Raw genomic sequence first — 18,338 nt, forward strand, 5'->3', positions numbered from 1 at the left:
CTTGAAATGTATGAGTTACACTTTGTCTGAATTCATGTCTCTGCATGCAATCCTAGACAGAAAATGTTCACAATTAATAACTGAGGCAAGAACTCAGCTCTCTACCTCTCTGAGTTATTTGAAATTGTGTCCAAGATAAGCCGGATAAAGGAAGTGTGTTCTGGCTTGTGAAAGTGAATCCTGGGTGGGGCTCAGAAGAAGGAGGGTCTATGATTCTGTTTTAAGTTTCTTCAGTTAAAAGTTACCTAACTTTCAGCAACTGTCTTTTACTAGAGGAACAATTTGTGAAGTTTGCTCCAGGAGAGGGAAATAAGGTACTGTAAATATTTCTTGGATTAAAATGTTTACGTGTTTGTTATTGTAATGCCTAACAAATTACCAAGAGCTTTACTCAAAACTCATAATAGGTGAGGTTTCATTCTTTTAGCATTTTTCTAAACAAGTCAGATACTTAGCATTGAACTGGTTTAAAATTTGATTGACTAAGAGGAAGGCTATTAGTTGCAAGGAAGCTTTGACTCTTCTACTTGGAGTTGTGAGAGGCCTGAGGAAATTTCGGTCCTCCAGTCATGCTAGATTTGCCAGCTACTGAGTTATATCTGCCAACTTAACACAGGGAAGGTTGGCTTGACAGTATGACTTTGATACATGGAACCAATGGTTTTTCCATGCCCTCTCCATAACCTGTTCTCCTGCCTGTGAGCATGCCATGTGCCTTTAGCTCCTTTATCTGCTATTGGACACATGAGACTCTGAGCAGACATTACTCTTCAGAAGTGCTCCAACATAACAACTTCCTCAGAAAAGGGTTCTGGCAAGTAAAGAAATGCCGGAAAGCAGAGACATTGTCATATTCTGTTCTGAAGAGCTTCATAATGTAAGATTCAGAACTGTCCTCAGAGGAGACAAGCAAGAGGTCTTAGGCAATTTTCATGGGACAAAGAACAAGGATGTCCCCTCTTGTCACATCCTCTACTTCTTCCTCATCCCTCTTTTAAACTTCTTTTGTTGGTCCTACATTACTCAATCTTGCTCTTACCTTCAAAAGTGTACAGACCATTAGCTACACTGACCATGAGATTTGTATTCATAATAAAGAGAACAGGGCTGCACTTTTTTACTGTTTATTAACTATGCATCCTTACTCAGCCTATCTAACTTCTTTGGTCCTGAGTTTTTAGAAGATTAAATAGGAGTGTTAGACTATGGTGGTTCTAAGGTTCTGTCCAAACTGGTAGATTTTATGATTTTTTTTTACTTTCTTAATGTCCTTTTCAGTGTGTATAGCTAATAGTGTATAAAATGTATTCTATATATTCAGTTTATGCTTCTAAAAGTCTCAAAATACCAAATTATTTTGTAAATGATACAGTAGGGGATGGGCAGAAAGTTAAATCTATAAGGTACTTGCATTATAATCATAAAGACCTGAGATTGATCCCCAGAATTCATGTAAAAAGGTAGGCATGGTAATTCCCATTTATAATTTCAGTGCTAAAGAGGTGGAGTCAGATAGATCTTTGAGACTTGCTAGACAACCAGCCTAACTAACTCCATAACCTCAGCCCAGTGATACATCTTGTCTCAAAAAGAATAGTGGGCATCTCATGAGAAACAACTGAAGATTGTCCTTTGGCTCTACATGTGGATATACCAATACATACATACACACAGATGTATGTATAACATGTACACGTACACACATAGGGGCGAGAAAGACAGACACAAACATAGACACAGATAGAGAGAGAAAGAGAATATGACACAGTAATCTGATTACTCAATATTTATGTCTAAATTATTTTGAATAAAATCTCATCTTAGAATTCTGTATCTTTCAGGAATCATTTCTGATTGTTGGGTTAGGTAATAGTTTAATAGTTAAAAATGGGTGTTATCAGAAAGATTTCTTCCTTGTATCTTCGAGGCTATACTTTATACATTATTTCTGATGTTAATAAGGTTGAAGATAAGTGGATATTAACTATTTGCAAAAGGATATTTCTTTTCTTAGAGAAACATTAGATTTTCAGGTTACTTACTATAAATAAATTCCATATTTAGCATAACCTATATGTCGAGGTATAAAATCTCCAAGCCCTACAATGTTGCTTGCTCTGGGCCATAGAGCCAAACATTATTCCTGTGAATATACCTCATGGGTTTTACAAATATAAATTGCATAATCAAAGTATGAGCTGAATGAATATGGTTTTGAAGGAAGTAGAGTTCCTTATAAGATGACATCCTTTGGAGTGGGAGTGCTGGCAAATTTCCAAGGCTTCATGGAATTCACCTGGGTTCCTCAGAAGATTTCACCATGGGTACAAACCACACCTTGGGTGTGACCCTGAGTCTGCAAAGCCATGTGCGTGATCAAGTGTAACTTAATGGGTGGGGAGGATTTCAACAGAATCACTGTAAAAACAAATAATGTAACCAAAATCTATGCACACTGGGTCTTGATTCCAGCTTTGACAGCAGAGAGAAAACTTCTGACTTTCCCAAAGCCTTTGTTGTTGGGACAAGATTCAACTTCTCACAATGTTAGTAACTACAGAAGGTCCCGGGCTTAGGTATTCATCAATTCAGTATCAGTCATTTAATAAATTTGGAAATTATTTGACTATAGAACAACAAACATTAAGTTATTTTTAAATTAAAATCCCAGAACAATTAAAGGTGAAATTTAGAAGATGCATATAATACAGCAAAATGGAATTTTTTGAGTTCTCTTGTTAAAGAAAAGTGAATAACAAAAAGACAGAAGTTACTCAATTTCTTATAAGAATTTTCAACTTATTTGTGCATAATATCAAGCTGAAGTAAATAATACATAGTGTACTGCAGACAGTACAGACTATATAGGTAATGAAAAAATACCTATAAATAATTATTTTGGGCAAAGTGCTGAACTATATGCTGTTAGGTATATAAGGCAATATATAAGAAGAAGATATTTCTAAGGCACTTGGGAAGGCTATGCAGAGGCACAGAGTAATACATGTCCAGAAAATGGAAATACTATGTTATGGTACTTGTCTGTCAAGTGCTTGGAATCCAGGTGGTCCCTGTGGTGTGTTGCATGAAACTTTGAAGCAAGCATGCATTCTTACATTCTTCGTTTGTTTTTTAAGCTGAGAATATATAAAACAGTAGTGGTGGGTGAATTAGAATTTTGTTAAAGTCAACTCAGTAATGAATAGTTGCACATATAGCTGAGTCTCTGGACAGATACTTTTGCAAAAATAAATTAAATGGAAAAGACTTAACATTTTTATGTCCTCTGTCTTATTCTCTTTACAGGTTTGCCCAATGGCCTCACTAGCAGTATCCATCAACCAGTTCGCTGTGGAGTTCAGTAAAAAGCTCGCTGAATCTGCTGAGGGTAGAAACATCTTCTTTTCTCCATGGGGCATCTCAACTTCTTTGGCTATGGTGTATTTGGGTACCAAAGGTACTACTGCAGCCCAGATGTCCCAGGTGAGTGGAAAAACCCATCACCCCCAAGGTATAAAAGTTAAATGGTATTTTTGTTTAGTTTAGTTTTGTTGTGTTTTTAGTTAGCTTGTTTAATTTCAGTTGGGTCCTGAAAGTCTAGTAGCCCACACTTTACAATGATATTTCTCAAAACACTTAGAAAACACTGTACCATAAAATGAAGTCCAGAGAAATCCATTTGAAATTGTTGGGGCATATCTCTGTAAGTTCAAGGCAAGCCAGGTCTAAGTAGCAAGTTAGAACTACACGATGACATCTTCTCTCAACAACGGCAAGAAAGCTGAAAACGTGAACCTGTTAACCTGTTTCCCTAAAAAATTAAAAAAAAAAAAGAACCTGTCTCCTCCAGAAAAAAGATCAATGGTGAGGTCAGACCTTGTAGTTTAGCACTAAACAGTTTTATTTTAATGATAGACCTGCTTTAAAGACTAATATTCTAACTTTAAGTAGTAAAACTATTGAGCATGCTTCTGATAGAGAAAATTCAAGAAGTCTAGCTGTGTGTAGTGGCACACTTCTGTAATTCTAGCCTTTCAGATATCCCAGCAGGAGGAGAGTCAGGACTTCTAAACCAGGTTGCAGAACACAGTGAATTCTAGGCCAGCCGAGAAATACAAGGTAATACCCTATCTTGAACAAAGCAACAACGTAATAACAGAATTCTGTTTCCATGCTTTGTTTGGTCACATCTTTATTTAAACCACAGTTGCCTGTTTGAATCTAAAGAGTTCAGAGACTGTATTAAAACATGAAAATGCTATTGTTATAAGCTTCCCCAAAGAGCATTTTACAACACACACACACACACACACACACACACACACACACACACACACACACACACACACACGAGAGGGGGGGCAAAAGAGCCATATGTATGTGCACATGTAATCAAATATGTGAATGCACACAACTAAATAATGATTGTTAACTGATATATAAGACTGACCCATTGATAAGTTATTAGGTGTATTCCATTTTGAGCCCATTTCACATGAAATATATGTCTGGATAATGCTTGTCTCTGCTGTACCTATGATTGACTTCAGTTGCCGTGAGTCTAGTGAACTTGCCATGCACCTAATTACTCTAGGGGAGGTAACCCTTACTCTGTTATTATGAGTCAATACATCTTGTGGTAGGATGTACTTACTGCTATTGCAATCTGGGTCCAGGATGTTACACCGTGGCATACTTTAGGGGAAACAGAAGAACCACATCCTTCCTGCTAGCTTCCAAGTGAAATGCTGGCATAAACATGAAGGTTATGTGTGTACATGTCAACTTGTTATTATAGCATGCATGACTTCTGAGACTGGATGTCTGGAAGTTTTTTTACACAGGGTGTACGCAAATTCACTAAAGTCTGGTACATTGTACACACAAATATCATTAGACTCCACATCTGGAGGCTGAGTCCCCAAGGTTGTTTCTCCTCTATTTTAGGCACAGTCATAGCTCTTGGCTATGTTACCTGTGCTTCTGACCAAAGCACTATAAAGCAAAGTTCCCACAACACTTTCATTAATCTCGATTAATTTTCCAGTGTGGCCACGAAACTCTGGGAGATGCTTATTTGTTGGCACTTCATAAAGAATGCTACAAAGGATACAGATTAAGAAATGGGTAGGGTAATATATGAAGAACAGAGGCTGATAGCTTCCTCGGACTAAATGATTTAAGTTTCCATATGTGGGGTCCTAATTCTAACTGTCCCCACAAACCCCAGGATTTACTTCCTTTACACATGAGTACTGTCCGCCCAGTGTGTAGAGCACATTTTTTTCTCTTAATTTAGGATTTAACCTTAGTGGATTTTTTATGTTGACACTTACCTTTATTTTCAAAATATCACTGAGAAACAGATGAAAACCCAGAGAATTTTACCTCGGGATAGTTTTAACATTGTCACAATATACTGTGAGAAACTTAGATTTTTTTTAAAGCTTCATTTAATGAGCTTTTTAACTCTGCTGGTGTTATATAAGCTCAGTCAGAACCTCCTGGTTTAGTTATTTATGTGCTCTATGGTTGTAAGAATTATTGATTCATATTTACAAATATTTCATTTCATATGTGTACTTCTCTGTAAAGTATATTCACTTGCCTTTTTATTGACATTACAGGTACTTCATTTTGGCAGCATCCAAGACTTCAAATTTGGTCCTGATAGTGAAAAGAAAAGGAAAATGGTATTTACATATTTCATATCCATTTGTCAATTGTGACGGGGTTGCTTTAAACAGATGTATTTTGTGCTCAGTTCAAGCAATCTACTTAAAACTTTTATTGAGAACATGAAATATAGCAGAATATATTTCAGAATCTAAAGTGCTTATGCTTTGTCAGAATTGTTTCCTTCTTGTCTTATCTCCCTTTTTATCTCTCTCAAGGCTTTGTTTTACTTTCAAAGTCCTTCTTGTCTGCCCTTGTAAGCTATGAATGAAAGGTTCCTTTATTAAAATCGTGTATCAAGCACATAGAAGAAAATACTTGTATCTATTTTAAATAAATTGTTTTCACCTTTTGCTTGCTATGCATCAAACGATTGTGTTTAACTCCAGATTGGTCATATATCATTTGGTTTTTGTTCAACATTTTTTTTCTAATCCCTGCTCTTTTAAAGGAATGTCATTCAGGCAAAAGTGAAGAAATACAGTCCGATTTCCAGACCCTCACTGCAAAAATCCTCAAGCATGGAAATTCTTATGTCCTTCAAATAGCTAATAGGATATATGTGGAGAAAACATACCCATTTCATAATGTGAGTATAAACATCTTTTGTTGGTAATGGGGAAACGAGGCAGAAATGAACCGACAAGAAAATACACATTTCTCTAGAGTCCTCCAGGAAAATCTCAGTGTGACCAGTACTTCTTGGTGAGCAACCATTTTACAGTAACCTGTGAATACCAATTTCTGAAGAAAACTGTAATGGGTCTGACCTGGGACTGGCTCATGGCCTTACAGACATGGGTATCTTGAGCTAATTTCACCAGAAAACACAGAGTGAGGAAGCATCCAGTCATGTAATAGTAGGGTAGAGCTGAAGGGGCCAAACATGATGTCTAGCCCTGGACTGTGGCTGGAAGCTGTCTTTGGGATGAGAATAGAGGACATTTCCCCATCAGGCTTTTAGAAAATTTGTCAGGATGGAAATGATGCCAATTTCCTTCATTGCTAATGGTTGACTTCTGACCAGTAGAAACATTGGTGCCTCTGTCTTATTAAGACTCAATAGCTCCTCAAGGAACAGTTAGTTATTTTTCTACTTTAAGTTTGTGCATGACACCCTTTGAAAAAAATCAAGAAGAGTAGTGGACTCAAGCATGTAAAGGTTAAAGAGTAAGGACGTGAGACAGGACAGATAAGAAGTAAATATCCTGTAGTTTCAAGCATCTTATGGCTGCCAACATCAGTGGGTTCTTGGGAATTCAGAGCCTTGGGCTGTGTTAATCTAAAATACCATTCAGGTATAGCCTTAAAGACACTCTCATTACTGTCAGGATTTTGGATTCCTACTTGACTCATAACTAAGAAAGTTGAGCTCAGTAGCACTCAGCTTAAAACCAAGGGATACAGGCATTTGACCATCTTTTCTATGAGTCTACAGGAACATTAACAGGGAGTTGTGCCTCATATTGGGGGTGGGGGTGTTTTTGTTTTTGTTTTGCTGGATTATAAATTCCAATGTGGACCTCACAGCCTTTTGGGGGGATAGGATTAAATCTCTGACTCTTACTAGACCTCCAAGAAGTAACCAAACTAAAGGAATAACACTGCCCCTCCTGGAGAAGAGAAACCACATTGCAGGGCAGGTGTTACAGCAAGTGCATCCTCAGGTACTGCCAGCTGTGATGAGAACCATAGGGCGTGACATCAAAGCTCCAAGGGCAGAGGCCAGGCTCACTCCCTCAAAACCACTGGTGAGGCTTTTGACCTCACTCCCAGATCAATTGCCTAGCAGAAGGTAATTTTCTTCAAGCCTCTCTAAGTTCCTGGGGGTCTGGAGACCACCTCAGTCAACTTGCAACCCCAGAGTTCTCACTAGGCTTCCACACCTCCCACAAAAAGGCACCCGACTCTGAATATTCTTTGGCTACTGGGTAACCTCTTGTGGACTTACAGTCTTCTCTTTTCATTCAACATTCAGTTCCACACCTGAAAAAAGGAAAAGAGAAAACATACATGCAAGTAACCTTATATAGACTAAGCAGGATGTGTTTATAAATTTATATATATGCACGCAGGTACCCTGGTACCATGGGTAGGCAGATTTTCCTTCTGTTCCTGTGGTTCTGTATGGATAACTGGTTTTGAAGAGAACTAAATTTTCATTTTGACTCATACCATAAATGAAGAAATACACATTGTATGGGTGGAGTGCAAGACTGCAGTTTTCCCCCCTATTGATTTTTGTTAAAAATAATGTATACAAAATTAATTTCTCAGTTTGGGATTTTACCTATATCTTTCAGAAATATTTGGAGGACATGAAAACATACTTTGGTGCAGAACCACAGTCTGTTAACTTTGTCGAAGCTTCTGGACAGATCAGGAAGGAGATCAACTCCTGGGTTGGAAGCCAGACTGGGGGTAAGCTGTTGCCCAGGGCACAGCCAATGGCTTGCTCTAATCTTCAACTTATTTGTATGAAATTCTGCCATGCATGCCTATATATTTCTTTAGTGGAACTATGGAACACATGCTAAATATTCAGAATTTTTATTTCTCTTTACACCTCTCTAAGTTTTAGTTTGGTAGCCTTCCTAGTAAGTCCTGTCTAAAACCTAGAAATCAAACTTCCCAGGCATATGTGAATGCAAAGAGTGTTTAATTCTTCAGAAGTCCAGCATGCTGGGGTCTCCCATTACCAAGATAGACAACCAAGTGAGCTTCCAGGCTCAGTTTAAAGCACACTGGAATTTGGAGTAGATGAGCTTTATCTTTCTCTACCTCTAGGAGTTCCAGAACCCCTATGGGGCATGAAGGCTGGAACCTGGGATTTTTCTATTAGTGATTGGCCTGCCTGGGCTTGCCTGAAGTTGCCAATTCTTAGGCCTAGTCTCCTTAACTGCCAATTTGAAGTCTGCCATGGAAGCAGCCTAGCCTTCTCAATGTCTGTTTCTAAATTTCCTTGTTTCCTGAGGGCAGTAGTCACTAGTCTGGGGTTTACTCTAGATCTTAACTTAATCAAATTTGTAGAAATGCTCTTTCCAGATAAAGTCACATAATATCTTAGGAGTTAGAATATAAACATTTTAATGGGATTGGAAACTTAGACATTCAATAATTTCCTCACAAAATGGATATCCTTAAATATTATCTCGAGGAACAATAAGATAAAGCCAAATGAGAATTTGAGAACATTCTGCACAACAAAGCACATGTTTTGCAAAAGTGTCCTAGTCATCTAAAAACAATTAATAAAGAATGAACTGAACTGTAAAAGAAACTACAAAGAAATTATAACTAGATATAGCTTGAGATCCTGTCTTAATTGCTGGTGTATGTGGGTGGGCAGTTTAGGGGTTATGGGGGCAGCTGGGCGTGTTTTAATTAGAACAACTGATGGTTTTTAAGGCAGCTTGTTAAGAGCATTTTATTGAAGCAAACTTTCTGTTTTAATTCCTTGGCAAACACCACTTTCTATGGTATAATGATGATGATGATGATGATGGTGGTGGTGGTGGTGATGATGATGATGATGATGATGATGATGATGATGATGATGATGATGTAGTAAATGGGACTCTTCCCACTGGAGACTGAGTCAGAGAGATGATGAGTCTAGGACCTGCTTAGGCTGTGTGTTGAGTTCTGCACACTAGCCTTGGGCTGCAGGAAAAGGCTTTTTGTCAAACATACATCCAAACGAACTAACTAAACAAATGTTTGTAATCAACAATTTTATAAATGTGACATATCATGTAGATGCAACTATCCCTTCGGAATTCTCTATTGCTAAGAGAAAAATATATTGTGCAGGAAGTAGTATAATTCAAGATTTATATGACGTTTATGTTTCATTTTCCTTGTTACCCATATTGTCTGCAAATAATAACGTTGTCTCCCTACTGTGTAACCAACACATTCCATATTCTTGCTCTGATTCATGAATTATCATTTTGGGGAAAAAGTTAAGTAAGAGTAACCCTCGAAGTCTATGGATACTGCCATGTATCTGTTTACTGTGGCTGTCAAACAACTAGTACTGCAGAAGATAGGGTAGTTTTTTATTCAACAATTCTTCAAAGCTATTTAGAAAAAGTGTGCTACTGTTGTGGATTGATCCTAATGCTCTTTGTGTTAATTTGGCTTTCAAAATTACTCAGGGACCAGCACTATGCCTATAAGATGCTGAAGGTCCCTGCCCCATTTGGCCTTGGTTGGTGAAATAAAGTTGCCTACAGCCAATGGCTGGGCAGGGAGTTAGAGGCAGGACTTTAGATTTCCTGAGCAAGAGAATAGGAGAGAAAGGGAGGTTTAAGTATCCAGCCATGTAAATCAGGGAAGCCGCCCTAGGACCACTTCCCAGACTGGATTTTGGTGGGCAGTAGCAAGAAGCCTGCTGGAGTTCAGAGCAGATTCATAATTTACAGCTTTAAGCTACTTAATCAGAAATTGTTCTATTTCTGGAATATCCTAAAACAAAATTTTAAAAGAAAATGTTTCCAGAAAGAATGGAAATCTGGTTATCTAATTAATCTAATCTAAATTAAATGTAATTAATCATACATATTCCAATAGCCATTTTGAGACCTGTCCTGCTCTTGTAGGTAAAATCCCAAATCTCCTCCCAGATGACGCAGTAGACAACAAGACTACGATGGTTCTGGTGAATGCCCTTTATTTTAAAGGAACCTGGGAGCATCAGTTCTCAGTGCAAAACACCACTGAAAGACCTTTCAGAATAAACAAGGTAAGAGTTGGTTAAAAAGCAATTTGAAGGTCCTAGACTCACAGGGCCTTGCAAAAACGACATATTCTATATTCAATGTATTCTCATTTCTAATATCTTTCTATTTCCAAATGCTAATTAGAGAAGGAAAGGCTGAGATCAGAGTTCTTTCTTCCCTTTGACCTAAAACTTGCTATTTCCTTGTTTTTCTCTGAATACAGGTTACTTGCATAATTTATCAGTTCATGCCACTGAGCATGTGGAAGCTGGGTAGAGTGGGTTTTCTCTTTACTTCCCAGTTGAGAAATAGAGGTAGCTAAGGAAGTAGAGGTATGTCTGAGTTAAACTTCCAGAACCAATGATTACCACACAATAAGTCATACTATTTCTATTAATATAGTTAGCAAAGTGTATGTGTGTTGGGGGGGGCATATTGAAACAGAGTTAGAGATAAATCTGAGAGATTCCAAGGGCTTGACATCACCAAGACAAAATCTCTCAGACAAACAACTTGAAAGGAGGAAAGATGGTAGCTCGTGACTTTAGAGCTCCAGTGCCTGGTCACCTGTCCTAGAGAACATCAATGTAGAAAGGCGATCTCAAGGAAAAGTTAGTGAATGTATGATAGGGGAGAGTTAGGGAGACAGAGAGGGGGAGAGAGAGAGAGAGGTGGGGGAAGAGAGAGAGAGAGAGAGAGAGAGAGAGAGAGAGAGAGAGAGAGAAAGGTGTCTCAGTTACGGTCTCCATTGCTACAAAAGAGACATCATGACAGAGGCAACTCATAAAAGGACAACATTTCCTTAGGGCTAGCTTATAGCTTCAGAGGTTCGATCCATTGTCATCATGACAGGAAGTATGGCAGCATGTATGCAGACATGGTGATAGAGGAGCCGAGAGCCCTCTGGCAACAAGGAGATCTGAAGGCAACAAGGAGACTGCCTCATCCCAAAGCAGCCAGGAGGAGAGTCTCTTCGTCATTGGGTGGAGCTGGAGAACTAGGAGTCCTACACAATGACACAGTTCCTCCAAGAAGGCCACATCTCCTAGCAGTACCACTTCCCATGAGCCAAGCATATTCAAATCACAATGTGGGGAGACAGATAGACAGACAGAGTAGGGTCAATATTCCAGTAATACAACTTCCTTACTAAGTCCCAACTCCTACAGTTCCCAGCATCCATGCAGCATCACCAGCTGGTAACTAAGATGTGGCAATGGAAACACATGGCCTTTCCAATTTATGACCTAAGGCTAGAATGTGACTGAACCAAAATGTCAGGATTTTTGTCTCATTATCTCCTCTCACTGAATTTCTTCTATCATTTTTTTCTCTCTGGCTGAGCTCCAGGTTTTTTTTCCAAGCCACAATGGCCAAATATAGCTATCCACAATAGCTCTTCTACTCTGAAAAATAGGGTATAAGCACCTCAAAGCTAGCTGACATAGTTATTGGTTTTAACAATGATAGCTGAAAAGGACTGTAGTTGGTGCCATTGTCTGTGCACCTTGGGAACCATCACTTTACCACAATCGATGACCTGGCTACAAGGCTTCATCAGCTTATGGGTGAGGCCTTCTGATTTACCTCAGCTCCACATACGGTTTGTAAATAGTATATCTATAACCCTTGACTGCAGAAAGTTTTGTTGTGACTTCATTTGCAGTTGATTTTGTTGAAAAATACATCACATGGTTCTGGAGAGATGACTTAGCAGTTAAGAGCTCTTGCTGCTCTTCCGGATAACTAGGTTTTGATTCCTAACATTCACGTGGGGAAGCTCAAAACCAGGGCATCTGTTGCCTGGGTTTATATAGGTACTTGTACACGTAACAGAAGTCCTTTATCTGGCAATATTTTTACAAGTATTTCATCCTTATCTATTGCTTGCTCTTCATTTTTTAATGTACTTCAGTTTTTATAATTGATACTGAAAATATTTCCTAAGTTTCTCAAGTGTTTGTGTGTAAAATGGGCTATAGTTTCTGGGGGTCATTAGTACTTTTATGGTCTTCACACATTGCTCCTTTAAGTGCTTAGTAGAATCTACTTACTGCGGCATAAGCACATTGCCAGGTATATGTTTGAGACAAAAGCTTTTTTGTTTGACTTCCACTGATGTTGTTAGTAGAATTTTCCAGAAGTTATGGTGGGAAAACTTTAGTGTTTATGGGAGGATAGCTAGTTTTGCTAAAGTACAAGATGAAGGTAAACTGATACTGACCAGATAAAGAATCTGTGACTTTACTGTTCCTTTTTATAGACAACAAGCAAACCAGTGCAAATGATGTCAATGAAACAGAGTCTTCAAGTCTTCCACATTGAGGAGCTGCAAACCATAGGCGTTCAACTCCACTATCAGAACCGTGAGTTCAGCCTGCTTCTACTGCTTCCAGAGGAAGTGGAAGGCCTGAAACAGGTAGATTCATCAGTCCATCTGATATAAAATAGATTCTGTGACTGCTGCTATGCTTTAGAGAGAAAAGCATGAGGACTTGTCCTCCCTGATGTTAAATTTCTGCATGGGCGGGCATCCTTTGGACTTGATATACTTGGGCCCTGGGTACTTTGTATTGTAACATTGCTCATACTTTATGAAATTCTACAAAGTTAATATTCCTCCTTATTTTTAGAACATTTAGGTAACTATAGACACCTCTAGCACAGGTGGGTACACACACAGTCACATGTACACAGATATGGAGGCACTTAGGACAAATCGTGATCACATATTAGTTGCCTTGGGTCTTCTCAGTTTAGCAGAAACTACCCAATTCAAGATTAACTTTTATTTAGAATTACTAATTCTAAATAAAAACCTTTTTATTGATTCTTTGTGAGTTTCACATTATGTATCACAGTTCCACTCATCTTTCTGTCCCCTCATATCTGCCTTTGCAACCTCCCGCAAAATAAAACATACACACACACACACACACACACACACACACACACCCCACCCCACAAACTAAACAAACAAACAAAATGAAAACAAAGGAGAGAAAAAAAATCTCATTGTGAAAGCAGTAGTGTGTCACAGTGTGTCCCACAGTATATCCCTATGTCCACATATTTTCACTTGCAAACATTCATTACAATGAGTCACTGGTTGCCCTTGAGATTGCTGGCTTGTGTGACACCATTAATTTTGGCTCCTCACCTGGACTCTTGCTGGTTTTCCTATTGTTTCTCTGTGCCATGGAGATCCTGCAGTTTTAGATTGTCAGTACTGGCCCTTTCGTTCCGACTATTGGTTCCGACTATTCAGAAATAATATAGATTTTGGGGTGGGCTGATTCAGAGCCCTGGTTCTGGCCTGCTGTCTCTCACTTATCCTCATCACCAGGAAGCTCTCTAGCACTGCCCGTTTTGGGCCACAGAAAACTGCCATCTGTAGGAGACAGGGTCAACTCTCCTGATCTCCTGACCTCAGGGCCCATTCACCAACACCCATGCGTCCAGAGCCAGCTCCTCTATGCTGCCCATTCACGGCTCAAGGGCTACTCATCCAACTGCTGTATCCTGAGAGGGGATAAGCCAGCTCTCCTGATCTCAGCCTCTGGGCTGACTCATCTGTGCCTTCGCCATGAAGGCCAGCTCCACTGTGCTGCTCAGATGAGGTATAGGGACAGCTCTCCCACGTCCTGCAGATAGTGATGGGGGAGGGCTATCTCACCATCTCTCATGACCCCAGGGCCAATTTTCCTGACAGCTGCAGGTTGTGAGGTGTAAGCAGAGGAGGGGGAGGTAAGGTACCACTCCCATCCCCATGACACCTCATGCCAAAAGGTCGATGGGACAAGATTTCCGGTGCTCTGTCCTAGGGCTGTCTTACTTACTTCCTCTGGAGAAAGACCAACATTACGGTGGTGCCCAGGCAAGGTGCAGCTCAGTTCTCCTGAATACTGCAATTGGCAAGGGCCAGGACCAGCCCAACAGCTCCCATGACCCTGGGATCTGCTCTCCTCGATGTGCAAGTGGTGAGGAACGATGATGCAGAAGGCATCTCCCCTCTGCCCAAGCTGCCTGAGTCAGGTCAGAGAAGTGGCAGGGCCAGCTCTCCCAGACTCTTCTGTATCCATTGGCCAGCTCACTTGCACTCTTCCTCCAGAACCAGCTATACTGTTCTGCCCAGATGAGGTGCAGGGCCCACTCTTCCAATACTGTAGCCCACGAGGGGCAAGGCCAACTTACCTGCTTTCAGGACCCAGGGGTCTTTTCTCCTGATTGCCTCAGGAGGTGTGAGATGTGGGGAGGGGTGGGAGGGGAGGAATCACCCACATGTGCTCACCACCCCAAGGTAGATGAATGTTTGGCTCACCCACACCAACTGAGCACCAGGACTCCGCTGTGCTGCCTGGATGAGGCTCAGGGCCTGCTCTCCTGAGTGGTGCTTCTGGTGATGCTATTGAGAAATGGTGCCAGCTACTAGCAGGCCCTGGGGTGACATTCTTCATCTATGTTCCTTGCATTGGAGGGCAGGTCTGTGGATAGAAAGGTCTCTGTCTGTCTTCCTCCTCCCACATTGTGCTTCCTGGATTTGATTTGATTTAATTTAATTTTTGTGAGTCTTAGGTGTGAGATAGCTTTGTTGACCTCTGCTCTGCCCTGACTCATTTAAGAACAATATAACCAATGAGATTTTCTTTGTCCCTTGCCATGGGGTGGAGGAGGGCTAACTTTTTATCACATTAATCAATCTAAAATGCTATTATTCTCATGGTTCTGTTTGTAAACAATATTTAGATTTTAAAAATGAGGCATAAGAATAGATAGGTCAAATAAATACAGTCACATGATTTTTAAATTTTATGATAGATTGACAATTTCCTTATAATGTATCATTTGGTGTGTCAGCAACTGAAAGCTAGCAAACTAGACCATGGACAACCTTTGAAATACGGATCTTTCGTTGCTTAGCAGGGCCAAGTGCCTAAGGACTCTCATTCTGGCAGTGGTGAGGTAGAAAGCTCTGGAAACAGTCTGGATGATGTGGTTGAGGTTCATGGGTAACCGGATGGCCACTGCTCGTGGAAACCAGGTGATACCTACAGAAGAAATAACTCATGGGAATCTGAAAGCCATACTAAATTCATTTCGTATTCAATAACCCTTGTTTGTGTCAGAGGGCCAGACTACATCTATTTATGGAAGTCATTTGCAGACCCACTTCAGATTAATATATACCAAAACTTTTGGGGAGGATTAATTTTTTTGTGGTGCCTTAGATCACACAGGGTTCTTGTGTACTAAGTGGGATTTCTTGGGTAGAACTTCTTCTCAAACCCAAATAAATCTCTTTATTTTATCTTATATTATTTTATTTTATTTTTATATGTATGAGCATTTTGTCTGCATGTATGTCTGAATAATATGTGTGTGTAGTGTCTGTGGTAACTACAAGAGTACATGGGATGTCCTAGAACTGGAGATATATAGACAGCTGTAAGCCACCATGGAGAGGCTAGGATAAGAATCTGGATCCTCTAGAAGAGAAGCTAGTACTCTGGACTACTGGGGCACCTCTCCAGCCTTTGAATTAATCTTTTTAATCACTTCTATTTATTTATGAGTATTTATATAATTATACATATGGGGTGTTATACGACTTTTTAAAAAACCTTTTTTAATCAAATAAACAATCTCCCATTCAGACTGTTTATCTTATTAAGTCTGATCTACTTTGTGTCTGAGCAAATATATGCCTATATGCTTCTATTGCAGTAGATACCCTGTCTTTCTTTGCCTATTCTCTAATTTTCCATATGTGTCAAGCTCTTAATGTTGATAAGTTTCCATGGCTCTGCTAGCATACAGAAAATATTTTTATATTGTTCTTCAAAATGTGTGAAACTAGAGAGGATGGTAAGGACAAGACCTGTGTAAATTGAAAACCATTACAGTCATAACATGTTGCTTCATAGGAATTCAGAGTCCTGAGATGAAGATATTGTAGCATCATTAATGTATAACATTCACAAATATGTCACTTATACAGCCAATATTTAGATTTATAAAACTCTCAAATAAACAAAAATATATGCTTTGGTGTAAAAATATGAATAAAATGTCAAATCTATATAACTATACAAATAGACCTATGCCCACATTCATATATTATTCTTGGAACTTTCAAAATATAAAGGGCAGTTGAGGTATCCTATGCCCAATATAAAAATGTACTCATAAGCTTTGGAATTTTTCTTTTTCCCCCTTTTCATTCTTTTTTTGACATCATTTAGAATATTGTGTTATAAAATATAGGCATTTTATTTTCTCTGAGATTTTGTTTTCAATGAACTGTTTCCACTGTTAAGAAAATGAGCAGTTTTTGCCCTGTGTCACTGAAATTTACTCCTAAAAGAAATCTCTTATGGGAAGAGATGTTGATTTTGGTCTTGATTTCAATCCATGCTGGCAAAGAGGTTGTGGCAGAATAGCTTACATCATAGTGGGCAGGAAACAAGAACTAGAAGGGACCAGAGAAAGATATGGCCATCAAGGATACACTTCCATCCTCCAGCCAGGCACCACTTCCCATAGTTCAGTCACCTCTCAATCGTCTATTCAGAGTTTTCCATTAACAGATCAATATGTTTATTATGTTAGAGTGCTTATGATCTAATTCTCTAAAGAAATGCTCTCACTGACACAGAAGAGGTATGCTTAACTAATCTGTTAGTTGCTTCTAATCTAATCAAGTTGACAGTAAAGACTCATACATGTCTTACCATGCAACTTACACTACAGTTATGCTTTGTGTAAAAAAAATCCAAGTGCTTGATTATATTAGGATATTTTAGTATGGTTGGTATCTTGCATACTGTGGTAGAAGTATTTCCCTTTCAAAACAAAGTGTAATTCTTCTATTTCCTAAGCTATTATCTGTAAAACAGAGACTCAGTAGTTCAAGAGTACAAAGTTCTCAACATTTAACCAGTGCATTTCTAAATGTGTGTTTTGCTGCCCTAGGTAGAGGGACTGATGGTACTCTCCTTTGTGGCCTCTTTTTCTCTCTGATTTACTGGCTATTTCTGGGTTCCGACCCTGCAGCTGGAGAGAGCCATCACTTACGAGAAACTGGATAAGTGGACCAGTGCAGACATGATGGACACATACGAAGTGCAGCTGTACCTCCCCAAGTTCAAGATGGAGGAGAGTTATGACCTCCAGTCAGCCCTGAGAGATATGGGGATGACCGACGCTTTTAACCAGGGTAAAGCTAATTTCTCAAACATGACTTCAGAGAGAAATCTATTTTTGTCCAATGTTTTCCATAAGACTTTTCTGGAAATAAATGAAGAAGGCACAGAGGCTGCAGCTGGCACGGGAAGTGAAGTCAATTTTCGAATTAAGGCACCTTCCATTGAATTAAATGCAGATCATCCATTTCTATTTCTCATCAGGCACAACGTAACCAATACCATTCTATTTTATGGAAGATTCTACTCCCCCTAAACTCTGCATCTCTCATTTAGTGAAAACTTCATATAGCACAAAACAAACAACCAAAAATTCATATTAGGAGATGGAAAAATCAGACATCACAAAGTCAGCCCATAGTCTATACACATTTTATGCTTGCATATTAATAAATGAATCTTCAAGAGTGTGTTCCTGTGATCCTGTCATGTCTATTTATTTATTTGTTTATTACCACATACACACCATTTTGATTTAGGGTAACTTTTATTAATGTTGCAGAAGTGCTTTTGTAAGTGCCAGAGCTTACTTACTGAACCAGGGTCTCCTGATATGGTTGATGGGAATAAAACCAAGCCAGGTCGGAGCGGGTCTCAGCAAGACTGAGGTAGAGGCAAATTTATCAAAAGCAATCACACTTTTCATATCCTTATGAGAAGCCAAATGCAACAGTGATTTCCAGTAAGAATACAATTGCAGTTGCTAAGATATAGTAATGTTTACAAAATATACAGG

The 18,338-nt window shown here is 39.2% G+C and overlaps 1 protein-coding gene across 2 annotated transcripts; it reads left to right on the top strand.

The window, feature by feature from the left end:
* The first annotated feature begins 179 nt into the window (after positions 1–179).
* Serpinb10 (serpin family B member 10) lies at positions 180–18,023 on the top strand. Of its 2 annotated transcripts, none has more exons than XM_039090410.2 (8): positions 180–314; positions 3,307–3,483; positions 5,628–5,693; positions 6,128–6,265; positions 7,980–8,097; positions 10,281–10,423; positions 12,664–12,819; positions 17,373–18,023. In XM_039090410.2, the coding sequence occupies exons 2-8, from the start codon at positions 3,316–3,318 to the stop codon at positions 17,418–17,420; spliced, it is 837 nt and encodes a 278-aa protein (XP_038946338.1). In that variant the 5' UTR covers positions 180–314; positions 3,307–3,315; the 3' UTR covers positions 17,421–18,023.
* Positions 18,024–18,338: the final 315 nt, after the last annotated feature.

Source organism: Rattus norvegicus, chromosome 13 (genome assembly GCF_036323735.1).
Source record: "Rattus norvegicus strain BN/NHsdMcwi chromosome 13, GRCr8, whole genome shotgun sequence".
NCBI lineage: Eukaryota > Metazoa > Chordata > Mammalia > Rodentia > Muridae > Rattus > Rattus norvegicus.